Source organism: Monodelphis domestica, chromosome 1 (assembly GCF_027887165.1).
Source record: "Monodelphis domestica isolate mMonDom1 chromosome 1, mMonDom1.pri, whole genome shotgun sequence".
Lineage (NCBI taxonomy): Eukaryota > Metazoa > Chordata > Mammalia > Didelphimorphia > Didelphidae > Monodelphis > Monodelphis domestica.
Window position 1 is genome coordinate 156205186 of NC_077227.1, and position 22001 is coordinate 156227186.

At 34.0% G+C, this 22001-nt stretch overlaps 1 protein-coding gene across 8 annotated transcripts in view; it reads right to left on the reverse strand.

Moving 5' to 3' along the window:
- Positions 1 to 22001, reverse strand: part of DENND4A (DENN domain containing 4A) — a 174222-nt gene that overhangs the window by 48936 nt on the left and 103285 nt on the right. For all 8 annotated transcript variants that reach the window (XM_007479594.3, XM_016427162.2, XM_016427160.2 and 5 more), the window contains exons 12-15: positions 11050 to 11150; positions 9763 to 9981; positions 8926 to 9071; positions 1758 to 1891 (exon numbers count right to left, since the gene is read on the reverse strand). In XM_007479594.3, coding sequence (XP_007479656.1) covers positions 1758 to 1891; positions 8926 to 9071; positions 9763 to 9981; positions 11050 to 11150 — 600 coding nt within the window. The remainder of the gene's footprint in view (positions 1 to 1757; positions 1892 to 8925; positions 9072 to 9762; positions 9982 to 11049; positions 11151 to 22001) is intronic.

The window sequence follows — 22001 nt, forward strand, 5'->3', positions numbered from 1 at the left end:
AATATTATAATGGAGAATACATGAAAACTAGTAATAGCTGTTGAAAAAAAGTTATAGTTTTTTCTTTTTTTTTCAAAAATTTATAAACTATTTATTTTGAACATTCTTTTCTTTAAATTTTTGAGTCCCAGATTCTCTCCTTCCTCTTGGCCCTAGATCTGTGACCAATGTCCCTGCTTTCTTTTTCTTTTTTTAAAATTTTATTAAATTTTATTTTTTTTGGTTACAATACTCACTTTATTTCCCTTCCTCCCCTCCACCCACCCTTCCCACAGCTGACTCGCAATTTCATTGGGTATTACTTGTGACTAATAACAAGTACTTCTTTCCACCCTCATACTGTGACCCAGAACTACTTATGGGCAATAGAACTGCCAATCAGTGCAAGTTGTAGCCACTGCCAAAAAAGTATCCCTTGTAATCTCTTTCTGATCAGTTGTCTGACTACTTTATTATCTCTAGGCTAAAAGCTCCCAAAGCTATTGCTGTTGTTGTTGCTGTTGTGATTGCCTCTAATACCCACTGCAGGTGCTCCTGGTGCTAAAAGACCTTTTTGTGGACCTCCTGAATTGTCTCAGGCAGGATAAATGTCTCCCTCTCATTGAGGCATTATTTTTTTTTATTTTTTATTTTTTAAAACCCTTCCCTTCTGTCTTGGAGTCAATACTGTGTATTGGCTCCAAGGCAGAAGAGTGGTAAGGGCTAGGCAATGGGGGTCAAGTGACTTGCCCAGGGTCACACAGCTAGGAAGTGGCTGAGGCCAGATTTGAACCTAGGACCTCTGCTCTTTAGGCCTGGCTCTCAATCCTTAGATTGAGAGCTACCCAGCTGCCCCCTGAGGCATTATTTTAAAGCTGCTTAGAGGGGAATGTTGTTCAGCTGGACCTGTACCTCAAATTATCACATTTTGTAAAATCTATTACTATTTAAAAATTTTCCCCCCATTTTAACTGTGTAGTAGAAACTTAAGACTGAATCTATGGGAGGGCAGCTAGGTTGCTCAATGGATTGAGAACTAGGCTCAGCGATAGGAGGTCCTGGGTATAAATCTGGCTTCAGACACTTCCTAGTTGTATGACCCTGGGCAAGTCATTTAATCTCCATTGCCTAGCCCTTTCCACTCTTCTGCCTTGGAACCAATACATAGTATTTATTCTAAGTTGGAAGGTAAGGGTTTTTTAGGGGAAAAAAATGAATCTAAAGCACTTAGTGAACTTATCTGGGTCAAATTCATTAGTGTAGATTTTGATTAAAACAAAATAGAAAAATTTCTTTAAAGTTTATAGTATGAGATAAAAGATGAAGAATTTAGCCTACAATCACATTCAATTTATAAAATCTTTCTAAAGGCCACAAAATTTGATTAATCTTTTAAAAATCACCTTAACTGAAATAAACAAAAATTTCTAAATATTCTTGAAATATAATAAGATTACACATTTTTTTTGGTCCAACCAAACTGAAATTTGTTAGGAAAAGTAATTGCATATATTAGTATAATGGAAGATTTCCCCAGTTTTTTGGTTACAAAGCAAAAAAAGATACGGGCTTAATTTTTTTTACTGCTTTGCAATAAACTTGCCTACTACCTACAAATATTTTGATCTATAATATTTTAGCACTTAACAATACTGTAAAATATAGGATCACAAATTTTATATCTATAAAGTCCTGCCCCTTCTTATTTTACTGATGTAAATTAATATACAGATGATCATATTTCTTTTCTAAATTCATAGTTTTTACTTATTGAATACCTGTATTGTAAAGGGTGTTCTTCACCAGTGGGTAGATGTGGGATCTCAGGTGGGGTTACGAAAACAGTATGCTCACTTTTGAAGGATTCATCCAGTTCTATAAGTCGCATTTCACCATTTTTGTCCATATCTACCTAAAGAGGTTTAAAAAGAAATTCACTAAAAACACGTTTTCCTTGAAGGCAAAGGGTTACAAATATCCTAAAAGACAATGGAAAGATGTATGCTAGAAAAAAAGAACTAAGGCATCTTACTAATAGCAGGTAGAAGTGGTCTAAAGATATTGCCTAGGATATATATGACCAAAGAAGGAGTGGTGATTGTATAAGAGAGAATGGGTGGACAGAAGCCCTTTAGAAATTAGGACCTTTGAGACTAAGCAAAGTCACTGCAATGCAACTGGGAAGCTCCCCATTAGAAGGCTTATGGGAAGGCGAACAAGAAATAGAGAATGAGAAGTTGAGAAATGATTGTTGCCATCTGTATCATTAAAGAGTTTCTAGTGAATAAATTGTAATGTTAGAATGGGTTTGACTAAATTATAAGAGTAAAAAAAATTATAGTCGCCATGTATAAAAATGAACATTTAAGTCCCAAAACTGTTAATAGCTCTAATAGCTTTATTATAGTAAGGTAAAGATAATAAGAGAGGGAAATATAGAAAAGAAGAAAAGAATTACCCCATAATCTATCTCAGAACCTCAGTCTCAGAAAACAACAACAAACAAACCCCTTGCTTCCTGTTGGATCTCACCTTATATGCTGTTCCCTTCACCTACTAGCTCTCCTACATCACCCCCCAGGAACCAATTACAATTCCTCAATTATCTGTGGGATCAATTCCCTGTTTGCTGATTGACCTAAATTCAAAATAAATGGAAGGAAAGTCTAAATCACTGATCGATTAAATCAAAGTACAAATTCCCTTCTCACATCACAAATCCTTTGAATACCAAAAATTCAACAATCAACAATTTCTTAAGTACTTACTATGTGCCAGGCATTACACAAAGTGCTAGAGATACAAAGAGAAAGTAAAACAGTCCCTGCCATAAGGAGTTGGTATTCCCATACATACACACACACACACACACACACACACACACACACACACACACACACACACACACACACCCCCCAGATACAAGGTCACCTAGGGAAGGCACCAGGAATTGGGGGGGGGGGTTGGGAGAATGGGAAAGGCTTGGTGCAGAAGTTGGAGCTTGAGCTATCTTGAAGGAAGCTAGAAATTCTGAAAGGCAGAAGTGAAAAAGGAGAGCTTTCTAGGCATAGGGCACAGCCAATGTGAAGGTATGGAGATGGGTGATGAAGGATCGTGTGTGAGGGCCAGTAAACAGGGCAGTATGACCAGACTACAGAGTGAATATAGAATAGTAATATGTAAAAAGACTGGAAAGAAAAAAGGGACCAGGTTGAAAAGATCTTTTAATGCTAGGTAAAGGAGTTAATATGTTTGAGGTAACAGGCCACTAGAATATATTGGGTAGGTGGGGTCAGACCTGCCCTTCAAGAAAATAACTTTGAAAGTTGTGAGGAAGATGGATTAAATGGAGGGAAGGCTTAAGGCAGGACTATTAAATAGGAGGCTACTGTAATAGTCCAGTAGAAAAATGAGGAAGGTCTGAACTAGAGTTGTGGCCATGCCAGAGGACAGAAGAAACACATGTCAGAAAATAAGAATTGGAAACGAATTGGATATATATGGGAGGAGAGAATAGTCAAGGATGACTGAGATTTTGATTTCATAAGACACATGATTCTAGCTGCAATAAAGGAAGTTTTAAATTGTCCCTCTGAAAAAATAAAAACAATTCAGCCCTCATAGAAAAATCTTAAGGACATGAGATATGATTATACTTAAGCAAGGTCCTTCCTAGATGACTGTGGGACTCTGAACCATCCTAGGGAATTGGAGGACTAAGGCAAATTATGTTGTGGAATTTCAACATTATTTTGTATGTAGGTGAGAGCAGGTAAAAAAAAATCACAGATAGGAAACAAGGAAAAGATAGAAAGAAAGTATAAAAAAAGGGGGGGGGGTTAAAATGAAGATGTGAGGGGGGGGGTGTATGTGTGTGTTACCCTGACCAAATGGATGTGATATCTAAAAACTACCACCTTCACAACCCCAGGCAGCTAGTATTTCAAGTGATACTTCTCTATTTTTGTTGAAGGCATTGTGACCTCTATTCCTTGAGCCTGCTACTTGAGTGATGACTAATTTTTCTTCCGTTTCTTAGCCTTCATATCCAGTTAGCTGCTAAGGTCTGTCTCTTTTACCTCTATGCTATCTATTGTATTTGTTTCCTTCTGTTCACCCATGGCCCTAGTTTAATTATACATATAATTAATTATGCAGTGCATGGACTTTTATAATAGTTTCTTAATTTATATTTTTGCTTTTATTCTGTTTTCCATACTGCCAGAGAGCTACCAAAACAATCCTCCTCTGGGTCACATCTAACACCATGTCAGTCTTCTGTTCAAAAACCCTTCAGTGGCTCACATTGCCTCTAGGATAAAATACAAACTTTTCATTCTGACATTTAAGATCCTCCCACTCTGGCTCTTACCTTGTTTTCCACCTTACCTACTTCCCTTCATACACTATATTTTAGTCAAATAGGGCTTCTGAATTCCATCTCCCAACCCTTACCTTCCCACAAGTTGTCTCTGTGCCTACACCTCCATCTCCCCCAAACAATGTCATCCTCTTCATCTCCACTTCATGGATCTTCCTTCAAAGCTCAACCTAGATACTGCCTCCTTAAGAGTAGAGACTTATGTTTCCAAGACTTGAGTCAATTATTTGTTCAACCACAAGGGGGTTAATCAAAGTTTGTTGAATTGACAACCTGGTTCCAGAATCAGAATTTGGGGATTCCCATGCCAAAGACCAGAGGCAAGGGCAATGAAACCAATTTATATATAGGTCTAATTCTTGACAATGACTTAACTATCAAAATGACAAGCTATATATAATTGCTGATATTTTGTGCTATAGGTTTAGGTTCAGAATTATTTTCAAACAAGTATTCACCTTTGAAAATTCTTGACATAGCTCACTAAAAATTTTATATCTTATTTCAAAATTAAAAAAATAAACACAAAATATATCCAAGGCAGGGCATTTAATCTGTCTTCTGCAAAACATGACATCTGTCTCTGTCATGAAGAGAGAGAAAAAAAATCCAATGCCCATATCAGGAAAAAAATTAAAATACTTTTCAAAGTCATTTTCATGTTCTCTTCATATTTTCCATAAGATTCATATCTGCCTTCAAAATAATCTAAAGAGATACTTATGTATTTAAATGATAAAAATGAAAGGTATCAAAATTACAACCATATAGATAGCAAGAAAATTTTATTTTTAAAAGCAGGCGTACTTTATTAAGCAAAGTCTTATGATATATGGCTGTGAATCTTGAAACATTATAATTCACAAAGAATTAAAACTACAAGTTACCCAAAAGGCAATGAAGAGAGGCAGGTGGCCAAAAAGAGGTTAAAGCATATTATTAAAGAGGAACCATATATGAAGTAGTATAAAGGTTATCATCAAAGAGATATATGACTTAAAAAGGAAAAGGGCTGATTATATAGTAAGAAACAAGGGCTAGATAACTTTTGTGCTCCATAGGTACCTTCATAACATTGAAGACCTAGCACATTGGGTGAACCTCTGGGCAGGTCTAAGGGGATACCTTCAAGGATCACAGGATGAAAAGGCATATGTATGCATGTATGTATGTGCTGTAAGTGTATGTACCCATAAAACACATACATATACATGCACACACATATGGGTTTGAATCTGTTTTAAGGGAGTGATATACCTCAAGGGGTAAGTTTAGAACTTACCAATAATAATGAAGAAGTGCTCCTGCTTAATACTTCCAGGACTTTCAGCTTTATTAGTCGGTGTACTTCTTCCACTAACAATGGCATTAATTCCTCTAAATTTTAGTAGATTATCTTCAAGAGTTGTGAGATTGAAAAATTCATCACCTTGTAGCAGGTGATTCACTCCCCTACTTAGCCTTTCTCCTAAAAATTCCTTTAAAATCAGTCATTTTCTCTTTATAACATTAAGAGGCAGCATAAAATGTGAATAATTTCCAACTAGCCTTTAGGAATATCACAAAATTCTAATACTTATTTTTGACACAGAAAGAAAGGAAAAGAATGATGATGAAGTAGGAATTTGGTCACTTAAATTTCTTTTTAGCCCAGAATTGACTGAATTAAGCAATTATTTCCCCTTCTTCAAATATCTAAAAATCACAAGATTTAGAACAGGAAGGGAGAGAAGAGATCATTTACTCCGCCACTCTGTAAGAAGCACACATTCTACTTAACTCTAAATGTCAAGGTAGTATTTCCTGAAATTATATATGAAGGCTACCCAGAAAGAATAATTACTAAAGTATATTCTGACTTGTTGTGGCATGTATGACAGTAAGAAAATGCCATTTTCTTCTTAATATAAACAAAACCATTTAAATTTGTAATTAATGAAAAACTATTTCTATAACTTGATGAGTTATAATTATTTTTGATGCAGTTATTAACAAGTATCTCATTCTACATAAGTAATCTTTCTGTTTAGACTGGAATTAAAGTTGTAATTTAAACCATATTTCAGTTTTTAAAAATCTCTATACAAATAATAATATATTTCTCAAAATAAAAAAAAAATTTTTGGAGACTTCTCAGGTCTGAAAACTATCATGCCATGATTCCAGTAATCTTTTGCATTAATTTCTGTTGAGCGAACAGCAGGTGACCTACTTTCATGAAATCCTAGTCAACTAATACATTAATTATATAGTACATTAATGTCCCAGATCATAATGTCTCAGGTACTTAAGCAAGATGACAAGCCTTGTGTTTGATACAATATTAATTAGAATTTTTTTAGTCATGTGATACTACAATATGGATAAGCAACACATCCAATGTTAGCTGAAACTTAGAAATTGTTACTAAGACATTTACAATGGGTCAAAAATAAAAAGGATCTGCAGATTTCTCTCTGCACTGACAACTGTTCACATAATAGTGAATAGTTTTGTTGTCTACCACCACCACCATCATCAGCACCATGCCTGCTGCTATTACTTAGTATTAAAAAATGGGCCTGTTTTCTCATATGTTAAAGAAGTGTATTAACAATAACGTTGTCATTTCCATTGACTGGCTAAGGACAGAAGAAAATTCTGTTTCAAGTAATAGATTATAGTCCTAAACCCAACAATTTACCTCAAAGATATATGTCATTGTTTACAAAGGAGAACAAAATGAATGTGTATGTAGTTGGCTAATATTTAAAACAATTTAAAGTTCACATTCTATTAAGAACAGTTAGGGATACCAACTAGAACACATATGTTTCTTTTGAAAAAATTTAGAGGAAAATATGGTGATTAGATGTCCAAATCAGTGCACAAAAATCGCTTAACCCATAAACGTAAAATTATTTCAGTGATATAGTTCCATCCTTTGTTACATTGTGACTATAGGAAAACTCACTGAGTTCCAACTAGAGATAGAGGAGACATGTCTTCCTCATCCAACAATATTTGGGGGTAGTGGAGTTACTTGGGAAATAGTTACTTTCTAACTTTTTGACACCTTTAAAAGAAGAGGTATTTCTCTATAATTCTATGAGTAAAAAAAGTGCTTCTCAAGGGTAGCTAGGTGGTTCACAAAATAGAGAGCTGGGTCTGAAGATGGGAGGTCCTGGGTTCAAATGTGACCTCAGACACTTCCTTTCTATGTGACCCTGGGCAAATCGCTTAATTCTAATTACCAATCCCTCACTATTTTTCTGCCTTGTAACCAATACTTAATATTGATTCTAAGACAGAAGGTGAGAATTAAAAAAAAAAAAAGAATTTCTCTAAGTCACTAATTCCTTAGTTTTCTAAATTGGGGAACAAAAGAAAATTATCATGAGGAATAGAGGCAATGAATACATTATTCTGTTAATAGTTTATAATGTATGTATCACATGCAAGTCCAGTGTTAATAACTCTGGAAAAATTTGAATTAGGTTAGTGAATTAGTAGTGAAATAAAACTATTTTGCAAAATGTATAGAATATTCTTATAAAACTCTAAAAAACATACAGCACTTACTAACCCAAAAGCCTTAATGAAGTTTTTAAGTTAATAAAACATAAAATTGCACTAAGACTTTTGGGGCCCTATGTATTTATTCTTATCACCTTTGAATACTGACAGAGCAGCCAACTTCTAAAATAACATAATCCAAAGTACTATTCATTACTTTTAAAATAATGAACATAAACTACCTTCCTATGTATAAGACTTGTTGATTTGGCAAAATAATATAAAGGAGTTTCAAATTTAGGAATAAACCTGCATTACATTATTCAAAGCCCTAAGGTTGCAAATTGTAGTAGAAAGCATAGAAGATAAGGAATCAGAAGCTGTCATTATTAGCTATAAAACCTTGGGCCAATTACTTTACCTCTCCAGTTCTCAATGTCTTCTTTTGTAAAATGGGGAAAGGGTTGGATCTCTAAAGTCCTTTCCAACTCTAATCTATAATACTATGAAACTTAAGGAATTTTCAGGCTAGAATACAATGCACAGTTTATAGCATTTTTCAATAACAGAAATTGAGAGTTGGCATAACTATTAATTATTGAAAATTAAAAAAAAGGTAAAGAATAGAAAATTTTGTATGCTTTAATCAGGGAATTCTCAGGATGAGACAAATAACTGTGAACTGGAAGAGGATGGAACAGGGCTAAGAAAAGAATCTTAAAGTCAGCAGAAAGCTATCAAACATTGCTAGCACACTATCTACTATATTATTTAGTAAAAGGTTTCAATTCAATTGGACTTTGTCATGAGGACCAATTTTCTGTATGGGAGGTCAATGACAAAACTGGTTTATTTAAATCTACTTTAAAATCATCTTTCTTGAAACTTTTTTTCCAGAAAGCATACTGATACTTGTATTGTCCTGACACAATGACTTAATTTATTTCAAATAAAGCAAGCAAAGATACTTCATAAACTGGCAACCCCCCCCCTCCATATTTATAGGATTTATTATTATAAGCCAAAGTAAAGATTATCTATAAATGAGATTACATAACAGCATTACTTACTTTGTCTACACAATCATCAAAAAATGCTAGGCTTGCATCTTTGTCACTGACAAAAGAACATTCCTCAATAAAGCGAATAAACATTTGTGTTTTGGTCATCATGCTGTAGAATTTTTGATGGGAACGGTCTCGGCTTTTTAAGAACCCTATTAAGCAAGCACATAAACTATCAGTATGTAGCTTGGATATTTTAAATTTATGAATAAAAAACAATTAAATATGATACAGAGAACTTATTATCCAAATTAATTTCTCAAATTACTTTATTTGGTTCCTTTATCTTATTTTCCTAAAGAGAAGTACTTTTCCTCTTTGAAATTCATTTTCACATTTATCTTTCTAGGCTTAGTGTGGCATGGTCAAGAAGGCCTCTGTTCAAGTCTTGCCCCTGAAACATACTAGCTATATAAATTCAGAAAAGTGGCTAAATATTTCAGTATTTCCAGGAAACTCTAAAAACACAAAGTGAAGATTATTTGTGATGTACACTGATGGTGTTTCCATACCCAGAGTTCACCCTGTCAAGGAAATTCATTCTATACAAAAAAAGGGTCTAAATTATAAAGTAACTGACTTCTACATTTTTCACTACAGTTTTTCTTTCAAATACTAAACACAAAAATTTTAGGTACAATATCTTGTTACTACTTAAACTATTCCTCTTGCCTGCTTTTACTCATTTGTATACAATCAACAGATCTGAGGGAATTAAGAATCAATCTTAAATAAATTTATTTAATATGGAACAGTTAAAAGTATTAATTGAAAAAGTGTCATTCACATAACTCCCTCATTAAAGAACCAAAACTATTAGATAAAAAAAATGAAATCACTCACCTTGTAGCTCAAAAAGGGAACTTGCATCTGTAGCTGTCTCAGATGGCGCTTGTGTTATTGGCCTTAAGTATGATCTGTAACCTTTTAATATAGAGGCCATGAAACCTAAAAATGCCTCTTGGATTTCCATATCTATCAAATGTAATCTTTTTCCTGAGTTAAAATCATAGTCATTCATTGCTAAATCCATCAATTCATCTTCTCTGGGTCTCTGCTGCACTGTGAAGAAATACAATATTGTTGTTTTCTTCATAATGATGGCAACTATTTTCCACACTTATAAACTGTATAACTACATTTTGTTTTACTTAACGGTTCTGAGACAGTTCCATTGGCTGAAGAGTCAGTTTCATATGAGTACACCATGAAAAGTTTAAAGTGTGCTTTTCTATTTTTTCAACTCCTATTGGGTATATCTTACTCATGCTATATAAAGGTGATACTTGTTTATCTTAATAACTTTTGATATGGTTTTTCTAGTTCTCTATGTCTGATAAATTTAAAGGCCAACTTCATGCCCCATACTATACACATGATTGCTTCCCATTTAGTATACTGCATATGAATCATGATATTTCTTTAAGGCTTTTAAAGAGGGTTATTAATAAACTATCAGGAACTCAAGCAAAGAAAATACAGTTCAATCCCTTTATCACCATCTTTGGAATACTACCAGGACACATCCTTACTTATTCCTTTTATAGAAATCCTACATGTGCTAAATCAATTTCCATCCTGATTAATGCAATTATACCTTGGGAAAATATCTACTATTTTCTAAACATTTGAAACTTTAGAGTGCAGATGCAATAGTCACTGAATCAAAAGCATATGGCCTAACGCCTACACTATATACTATAACTATAATTTTCTAATCTAATTTTAAAGTAAATTTTCTCAAATCTTCAAAACTTGCTTCAACACTTATTTCTCTCTATCTTGCTATTTTAATTATGAGCAAAGTCTAGAAAGATGAACTTTTGTTCTTCCACAGCAATTTAGGAAAAGAAGAATTAAAGAAGATAATTAAGGATTCTTTCCTACTTTATCATTCAACAATTCCTTCCAATATGACAGAAGAATGAGTAAAAATGTTCAATTATTTATCTGCTTCATCTTTTTTACTCTAAATTTTGCTTTAACACCTAAGATATGAAAACTTCCATCTCTAATGCTATGGTATTTCAAGTGCAAAATGTGCCAAGTATTTCATATTAGTCTCAAAAGATAAAAATTAATGGAAAGGTTAACAAGTCTCTCCCTTGACATATAAATTTATCCACTTACATTTTGCTAGTTGCTGGTGCAAATTGTTCAATGTGTTCATCAAGTTTTTGCATGGTTTCTTTGGAAGTATCTTCCAAGCTATATTTTTCTTGTCTCCAGTTCTGAAATTTAAAGACAACAATAATATGTTTATTAAATGGATTAAAAAAGAAGTTATTCTCCTATTATGTGTGAAAAAGGAAAAAGAGAAAACATAAAGTGGTAGCAAAGAAAAAACAAAGTATTTGGAGACAAAAGGAGAAAAGCACTATAGTGGGGATTTGGGTTACCTGGTATTTTAAGACTAGAAGGTCTTTATCTTATACTATTATACTAGAGTTATCTTATACTTATATCTTATACTTATCTTATACTTATATCTTATACTAATATACTAGAGTATGTTAGTACTCTAGTATATTATATATATAGACCCATGACCATAGGAAGAATAGATATTTGTTAGGAATTATGCTGACAATATCAGAGCAATAAATAGATGTGAATAACTTAAAACTAGTTAAACTGGAACCAGAGTAAAATACTTTAATTCCATTAAAGTGAATTTTAGTCACATAAATATTTAAGTGACCTTATTAAAAATTAATCTCTCCCATAAAGGGATTAAATACAGTATAAACTCAAGAAGGACATTATACCTAAGTTTTGAATATACTTTATGTTCTAGCAATTTACCTAATCAAAATTATTTCTTTGCTATGTGAAAGAATGTTTTAAAGATAGGTTGCAGGAGCAGGTAGATAAAATAGAGTGCCAGGACTAAAGTCAGGAGGACCTGGGTTCCATGTCTGGACTGAAATACTTCCTAACTGTGTGGCTCAGGGCAAGTCACTTAACCCCAAATGTCTAGCCCATATCGCTTTTCTGCCTTGGAGCTGATACTTGTATTGATTTTAAGACAAAAGTTAAGGTTAAAAAAAAAGAAAAGACAATAGTTTGCCTGTTGTAAACCTTAAAATTTCTTAGACTTATGAATGTTGGAAATTTCCCCATTGGGAAATTTCATACTTGAAAAATTTCCAACTGATAGTAAGAACTCTATTGGAATGTGAAAACCCTTGGCATTGGAGGGTCCTTCTCCTCCCTACTTAAGACTACTTTAGGACAGAAACCTTTTGCTAAACAATGGAAAGGGCTTTGACCTATGCTTAAGCATAGAACAGGAAGTTCTTTGAGTCATGATTGATTTTAGAATTGATACAATAGAGATACTTGGAATGACAGAACCAGGTCTTGGAACTTACAATCTCCACCCTACTCAGTCTAACAGGATTTAGGAAGGGCTGCAGCAAAGATCAAGATTTAATTATTTGAGAATATGACCTTCAACAGACATGTGCAAAGGAAACAAACCTCTGGGTGGTCCTGGGTTAAGCTAGAGCCACCATTGGCACAGGGGAGACATCGACAGTGATTGGTAGATGTGAGAACTGAGGGGAGGGGACTTAGATGGTGTCCTTAAAGATAGCGGTCTCTGAGAGGTTTGGGGCTGAGAGGTTTTGCTCTGAGAGGTTTTTCTCTGAAGGAGGCTGGAGGTGGAGGCCCCTGAGACTGTTTCTCCATTTTGGTCACGTGAGTGATAAGGACTGATCTCTTTTCTTTGCCACAGCTATCTAAGGGCTTGGGCCTTTGGCCCAGCCTAAACAGAGGGGGTATTTAAGCCCTATTCCCTTCTCTCCCCTTTCTCTCTCTCTCTCTCTCTCTCTCTCTCTAATACCTTTCTTCCTCCTGTTTGTAATTAAAAACTCCATAAAAGGTTGACTGCTGACTTGAGTTTTCATTTAGGAATTACATAGCTGAATTCCTTGACGACCTTAAATTAATATATATCAGTCTTTTAAAGTGATTTCGATATCACACTGTGTTTGTGAGACTCAGTGTAGATGGTGGGAAAGAAATGACTTACATATGACTGAAAGATAAAGTTGAAAAACACAGCCAAGTCAAATAGTGCTACATTGGTAAGAAGGATGAGAATGGTTCTAGGAAAAGATGAGAAAGTTTTCTATAGAGAAAGCCTTTCTCAAAAGCTCCTCAGTGACTCAGTCAATTCCAAGGTAATAAATAGGTAAGGAAAACTATCTGTTTGCTCTTATAGTTTGCTAGGAAGAGTTAGCCAGAAAAGTTAGTAATCAGAATAATAAAGAATAGGAAGGGGGCAGTTGGGTAGCTCAGTGGATTGAGAACCAGGCCTAGACTCAGGAGATCCTGGGTTCAAATAAGGCCTCAAGATACTTCCTAGCTGTGTGATTCTAAGATGGAAGGTAAGGGTTTAAAATAAAAAGAATAGAATCTTAGCTCCTATAAGTATGGGACAAAAGAGGAATTTTCTATTAACTTACAGTGTGCCCTTGGCTTGTGTTTTTGTTCCTATTAAAAACACAATGTGCTTTATGTGCACATTTCTTTCCTTACTAGAAGAAAAAGATGAAAGGGGAAGAGCAATATCTCTTCCCTCTCCAAATTAACAGGGAGAATCCAATGGTTCTAAAAGGATGTGCTTCACAAAGAAACATGAAAAGGAATCTGAAGAAACAAAAGAAACCCATCTTATGCTAATATTGTAGAGGATGGCAAAGAGAAGAAAGGGGAAAAGGATCATTGAATACTTGAGACTAAGTATTTGGGTTAAGTTTTTGTACTGCAAGTTATAATGATATGGATATATATATATATATATATATGCATATATATATATATATATATGCCATCAGGAGAAAGGTCATTCAGTAATAGTCAAAAGGCAAAGCGTAATAGAGACTATTCTGCTCCTAAGCAATACTGAAGTGGCTATATGTAAAGCTGAAATGAAGACATGATATCTTCTCAGGGCACATATACAGGATATGACCAAGAGCCTCCTGAGTCCTGTCAAGGCTAATCATAGGATCACAATTCAGAGCTGGTGGAGGCTTATAGATCTTCTGGTCTAAAATAGTCATTTTATAGATGAGGAAATAGGCTCAAAATTGCTGAGGGGCAGAGTGTCAGAGCAAAGATTTGAATCCAAGTCTCTGACTCTGAATCCAGCCTTCTTTCTACCACACGATGTTGCTAACCTACTTCTATGCTTCACAGAGACAAATTATAGACAGAAGGAAATTGGAAATTATCACTAGGTGTTATGAATTCCTGGGCAAGAAACTGAACACTTTAGGATCACAGGCAGTGTTTCCATCACTCCTGATGATTAAAGGTAGAAGCTTCAGAATTAAAAAAAAAAAGCAGATGTAGGAAGCAAATGACTAATTAAAAAATGATGACTGAATACAGAATTTGGTTTTTTAGACCATGCTTTAGAATTCAGGAAAAGATCTGGGATGAAGTACATTTTATGAGGAGTGGTAAAAATAAAAGTGATTGGAAAGCTAAGTGTGTTTTATTTCCTCAGTGGAAGGTAAGCTCCTTGCAGGTAGTGACTACTTTATTTTTGTCTCTTGCAGTATGTGCCTGACATAATGCTTTGTATATAATGGGTACTGCCATAGGTTCAATTAAGCATATGATAAATCTATGTGAATTATATCCCAGTTACAATTCCATGTTGACTAATAGCCATCTCTACCCACATGTTCTTTCAAATCTCAAATTGAATACATCAAAAATGGAGCTCGTCTTCCTCTCTCATTTTATCCCTCACCCAAACTTCCCTTGTTCTATTGAGGGTGCTACCATCCTTCAAGATATTAAGTTTATAATCTTGGTTAGCTTTCATACTTTCTTGTCTCTATTGCCTCCATATTCAATTAATTGTCAAGTCTTGCTAATTCTATCTCCAGAGCATCTTTTGATGCCATTGCTTCTCTGTATTCTCCAGGCCAACAACTCAAGTTCAGCTTCCAAATTGGTCAGGAGAATTCTAATTACTTTCTATGCTTTGTTTGTCTCTCTCCAATCCATCCTGCATAGATATGTCAGTCATGTTTCAAAGGTAGGAGAGTAACCAAGGCACTACCTCTTCAAAAACTTCCAATGGCTCTCTACTGTCTAGAAGAAAAAATTCCAACTCCGCAGCCTTGGAACTACCATTTCCCAGTCACTCCATCCACCAGCTTACCATAAGCCCTATAGCAGTTCTCCCATGACCACTCAACTTAATGAGACTATGGCTTGGGTGAATCAATTTTGGAACCATTGCCCTAGGCCATTGCTATCCTGATTAGTTAGTCAGACAATAAGACATGTGGTCTATTATATTTATCTTGTTTCAGACCATGGTTCATATCTTGTCTCCACCCATCCTAGTTATCTCCTTTCCAATATGCCCAATTGACAAGCATGCATATCCTACAGTGTCTCTTTACCCCTACTCTATATACTTTTTTGCTCTGGGAACAGTAATCTAATCAGTATACAATTGCTTTTAGAAAGGACATATCAGCTGACTCTCTCATGAGTCTATTCACCATCCTTGTGACTTCCCAAAGCACTTCTTTAGCTGTTCTTGAGAAGCTGAAGTCACCAGATCCAGGGTGACTAGATCACTGAGTACCTAAAGAATTAGCCAATGTGATTTCTGAGCCATTTTACAATGATCTTTAAAAAATCTCAGGGATTTGTAGAGGTACCACAAGACTGGAAACAGGTAGATTCTATCCCAATTTTTAAAAAGGTAAAGGAAATGGAATTTTAAATTATAGGCCTATGGGCCTGACCACAAATGCTGACAAAATCTTCAATACATACTATTAACATCTGTGAGCACTTAAGAAGAGAAGTGGAGATGACTAAGAGTCAGCATCATCAAAAGCAAATTATGAAATTAACTTCCTTTTTTTGGTTAGGGTTACTAGGCTACCAGACCAAAGAAATGTCACAATCATAGCCTATTTGATGAAGTTTCCTGTGACACAACTCCTATGGAAGAGATGAAAAGATGTGGGCTGGATGATAGTACAGTTAGGTGAATTTAGAACCATGTGAATGACTGGATTCTAATAGTAGTGATTAATGGACTGATATGACCTTCAGAGACAGGTTTCTAGAGGAATGCCCCAGTGAGCTACCCTTGGTTCTGTGCTACTTAATATTTTTATCAATGAATTTGATGCTTCTGAACATACTAAATTTATTATGGAATTAAGATATAAACCTGGTTCTAGGTAAGATAAGATGAAAGGTTACCACTTCTTAGAATCTAGGGTGGTTCCATGGAGAAGAGACCAAGTTTCCAGGGAGGTGAGGGGAAAGCTAATGGCTAGAATGGAGGTGAAAAGGTTTGGAGATCATGGCTGAGAAGTGGAGTAGTCAATTGATTCTGGAAAAGATAAAGGATAAACCCACACAGGGCCCCCAAAGTGATTTTGATTATTTCTCTTGTTATTCTATATCTGGAGTTCTTAACCTTTTTTGTATCATGGATTCTTTTGGTAGTTCATGGTGAACTCTATAGATCCCTACTCAGAATGTTTTTTAAAGCATAATAAAATACAAAGGAAAACAAAAGAAACCAGCTATTTTGAAATAGTTGTCTTGATTATCACAATAACCAAGTTCACTCACCCCAGGTTAAGAATCCCTTTTCTATAATGCTGAGGTAACACTTCATACTTAACAGACTGGTCAATATGGTAGTAAAGGAAAGTGGTAAATGTTGGAGGGGATATGGCAAAATCGGGACACTAATGCATTGTTGTGGAGTTGTGAACTGATCTAACCATTCTGGAGGGTAATTGGGAACTATGTCCAAAGGGTTATAACACTGTATAACCATTGATCCGGTAATACTACTACTGGGTCTATATCCCAAAGAGATAATTAAAAAAGGGGGAAGGACCTACTTGTACAAAAATATTTAGAGCAGCTCTTTTTGCAGTGGAAAAGAATTGGAGAATGAGGGGATATCCATCAACTGGGGAATGGCTGAACAAACTGTGGTACATGTTGGTGATGGAATACTATTGTGCTATAAGAAATGATGAAAAGGATAATTTCAGAAAAATCTGAAAAGATCTGTGGGAACTGATGCAGAGTGAAAACAGTAGAACTGGGAGAACATTATATACAATAATAGCAATACTGTATGATGCATATCTGTGAAAACTTGACTACTCTTAGCAATGCAATGTTTTGAGACAATTCTGAAAGACTATCCATCTCCAGAGAAAGCACTGTAGGAGTTGTTTTTCACATATGTGTTTGCTCTTACAACAATGACCAATATGGAAGTGTGTTTTGCATGACAATGACAATAAAATTTTAAAAAATTAAAAAAGAATCCCTGTTATAGCCCTTTTGGTTTTTTTTTAAATGGATTTTGTAATTATCTTGTCTAATTCTAAAAGTACTGCCTTGGTAGTTTGATTAACACAGCACTAAATATGTGAATTAGATACTATAATTTTAATTATATTGGAACTGTCTAAGCAAAAGAGTAATAAATGTCATAATTTATTTATTTTAGGAGTATTTTATAATTATAGTATGTGTCTTGAGTGTTCCTTAAATTAACTCATATTTTACGCATTTTGTTATTTTGAATAAGATTTCCTTATTATTTTTTCTGAGATGTTGTTAGTGCTACATAGCACATAATGTTGATTTGAATACTTCACTGAAGCTATTAAGTGCCTCAGTTTCTTTTCTGATTGGAATTTTTAAAGTAAGACAATATATCTTCAGCAAACAGGGATAGTTTTGTCTCTTCTTTGGCAGTATTTATGGGTCAAACTTCTTTCCATTCTCTTATCACTAGTATTCATGCATTTCTAACATTAAGTCAAATAACAAGGAAAAGGAATATTCTTGATTTATTCTGGGATAAAGCTATATTAGAGTTTCCAATTACAAGTAATACTAGCTTGGGGTTTTAGATATATACTTTTAATATTATTTTTAAAAGATTCCTCTTTGCTTATGTTTTTTAAAGTTTTTTTTTTTAGTATAAGTGAATGTTAAGCTTTGTCAAATCTTTTCTGTATTACTATAATCATGTAATTTGAGGTATTTTTATTTTTATATTGTTTTATTAATGTTCAGCTATCCTTGCATCTCTAATATAAATGCAACAAAACACAGTAAATAATTTTTGGTTGTAATGCTATATCATTTTTGCTAGGATTTTGTTTAAAAAATTTAAAAACAACATTAATGATAAAGGTCTAGAATTCCCTTAGTTTTATTCTTTGCTAGTTTATTAGATCTTGGAACATTTATTTCATAAAATAAATTTCATGGTATGCTATTTCCGAATTTTTGAGAATATTTCCTATATATAGTATAGGTGTTAATTGCTCTATAAGCCCATGATAGAATTCAATTGTAAATCCATATAGCCCAGGACTTTTTCCTTTTGGTATTTCCTTTACAACTTGTTTCCATTTCGTTCTTCTGAGATTACTAGTTAGGAACTCTATTTCATATTGACAATTCATATTTCATAATTGGGTTAATTTTTTTGTTAAATTAATTTGGATACTGTATACTTTTCATAAAATTTTTAAAGAGAAATTTCAAGAAAAGAAGCTCACTAACTCCTCAAATCAAGAAAGTAAACTGTTTGAGAAAATGCTATAAAGAAACCTAAACTTCATCAGCAGATCCAGAATGAACTTTGGGATGTAATTGATTGAACTGAAGGGGGCTGAACACATTTATTCTGAATGTAAATTTTTTTTTTTTTTTGCCAAAGGGGACTGCCCCTAACTGGCTTTTTGTCAATGTGCCTAGCAAACATTGGTTTTGCTCTCTTACTCTCTTTTATTTCCCTCTTATCTCCAACTATTGTAATTTCCTCTTAGAAAGTACAATATTGTATGCACCTTTAGCTAGAAGATCTTTAAAGGTATAAGGTGGTTATGTTAAATGATTCATTGGGGAGTCTCTCAAAGAATCACAGGAGGATTGTGAAGAGTGAATCAAACTCTCTTTGTCTATCAATCAGCAACTTTTAAGTTAATCAATCAAAAACTAAAGACCTGACTGAAGGATAGTAAAAAGTGAAGAAAATTGAAGAAGATTGAGGTAACTATCAAAACCTTTGTGGTCTGCCAATTAATGTAAAAATTTAAATTTAGGTTTTATGCTAAATATGAGAATTCTAAAGTAATATTGTGGTCTCCAATTAAAAAAAATATTACAGCTTAAGTCAAAATTACTTTTAGCAGCTTTATTTACAAAGAAGAGGTAAGAGTTAAAGTGGAAAAATATAGATAAAGAGACAGAAAGTACTGCCTTGCTACAAATGCCCTGAGTTTAATCCTAAAGTCTCCAGACCCCAAATGTGATTCCAAAAGTGAAGCTCACCAGAATCCAAAGTCCTAATTAGGAAGCCAAAATCCAAAGAGCCAGAAGACACTGAAGAATCCTCCGAGAACCTTCAGTGCTCATGAGGCTAAGACAGTCAAGAATCTTACCAGAACTCGCTGAAGGGAGTGTCCCACCTAAGTGCCAAAGAGCAGGGAGGGTCTCCTCACCAAAGAACAAAGGAAGGAATCACTCCACTCACCACCACAAGCAGATACAGGATCTAGGGAAAGTCTCCTCCTCCAGTCCAGCTCACCAACACAGAGTGAATGACAGAATTCTCAAGCTGGCCTTTTTAAAGCAGTTTTCTCCATGTCACTTCCTGTCACTCCCTCACTTTTTGAGAACCAATCCTAGTCTTTCAATTTGCCTAGCACTTCCCAGGGGGTGGGCAGTGGCCTCTAGAGCCGTCACCCACTCTAGCAAGTGACTTGTGAACTCTCATACTTAGTGACTGCTAAGGTACTAAGTAGGGGTACTTAAGTTTTTGATTGATTAACTTAAAGGTTGCTGATTGACAAAGAGTTTGATTCATTCTTCACTGTACATTTTTGGTAGCTAATATATTTTTTAAAAACAAGTTTTGTTGGTATACAACTGCATATGGTAGCTTTTAATCATTTTTTCCATTCTGTTTGTTATGATTTCACCTTATTTATTTTGATAACTTGATTTCTCTCCTCTTCTTTTTGTTCAATTTATCTTTATTTAATTACTGCTCTTAGTTTTTTTTTTGAAGAACCAACATTTAGTTGTAGCAATTACACATTCTTATTATTTTCCATTTCATCTACTTCTACACTAATTGCCCAGATTTCTTCTTCTTTGATTACTGTGTCTTATTCAACTTTCTCATTTTAAAGATTATATATTTTGCTCTTTTTCCATTTTATTATTCAATATTTTTAGAGATATAATTTTACTTCTTAGGATGGCTTTAATGGAAACATATTGTTTTATTATCTCACCACTGTCATTATCTTTTACATCATTACTTTCTCACTGATTTTTTTTCTTTGACCCACTCATTATTCTGAACATTATCATTAATTCTCTATAATATAGGTTTGTATATTTTGCTTTTGTTTTCCTCACTAATCACTATTTTTTGTGGTATGGTCTTAAAAGGACATGCTTGTTATTTTTCCTTTTTTACAGTTATTTACAAGTTTTCTGAGCTTTCATAAGTGATTTAATTATATGAAGGTACTATTTGATGCTAAGAAATATATATATATAATGCAATATAAAATATGTAATGTTTCTATTCAAAGAATGTCATAAGTCTTTAAGTTCTGAATATCTAAGTTTGTTCAGCTCAATATATTCTTTTCTATTTATTATTCTGTTAGAGTTTTCCAGTTCTGAAAGAAGACCATTATGGTGAAATCATCCTGATATAGTTGAAAAAATGTCAGCCTGACAATCAGAAGTCTTACAATTCTCCTTGTTATTAACTATATGGATGTCCTTGAATATGTTATTTAACTTCTTTGGGTCTCAGTTTCTTTACTCCTAAAATGAGGCTGTTGAACCAGAACACTTTGTTCTCATAGAGTTGTAACTCTAGGAGTTAATGAAACATGATGATACTTCAAAATAAAAATATATCCCCTCTTTCAAATAAGAATAAAGTTTTAAAAATATATCCTTCTGTAAAAATTCAACTTCCAATTTTCCAGATTATTTTATGTCTCCTTTTTTATCAATGATATCTAAAAATTCTATCTCCTGACACTTAGTAAGTATATAATAAATACTTGTTGATTGCTTGCACTATTTTTTTTTCCAGAAGATTCATCATGCAGTCAAGGGTACAGGAAAATTGAGGAGTAGATATGAGGTTTGGGGATCATCTACATAAAGATGCTAACTGAATCCACTGAAACTGATAAGAATGGAAAAAGAAGAGGTTTGGCCCCTGTACACAGTTCTGGGGTACATCTGCATATAGGGACTGAGCTATGGATAATGATCTTGCAAAAGAAACCAAGAAGGACTGGTCAATTAATCAACAAACATTTATTGAACACCACTAAGTGCCAAGAATTGTAAGCACAATAGACCATGAAAAATCTGGGAACAAAAGAAGATGAAGAATGATGGTGTGATAAACAACATCAAATACAAAGATTACAAGGATGAAGGGTGAGAAAAGTTAATAGAACTGCCATGAAGATACTTGCAGTTTATATGTCAGTATTTGAGAAGGAATAGAGTTCTATGAAGAATTTGATAAGACTTTCCAAACCAAAGGCAGCACAAATTTTAATACTTAATAACTTCAAAATGAAAACATATACAGGGAAGAATGGTGAACACTATGTTGGAAAATATGGTTCTGAATAAAGGAGTGAAAGGAGTGAAATGCCCAAGGTTTGTATATTATTCAGAAGTCTAAAGCAGGCATATCATGGATATTTTCTTCAAGAAGGGAAGAAAAAAAAACAGTCAGACGGCACTAGATATGGTGGCACTAAAACTCAATGCAAAAAATGAAACTCATTATTCTGATATGTAAGAAATGCCTGGTTCTTGAAATGATAATTTCAGAATTAGCTTTTTATTATGAAATTAGATCATTGCTTGACTGAACCAAAGATAAAATTTTCACAAGAAAAGATGAGAAGACACTAAATGTAATTACAATAACCTCACTTCAACCTATTAATTATATAAACTATTTATTTTGAAAAATGATAAAAGTT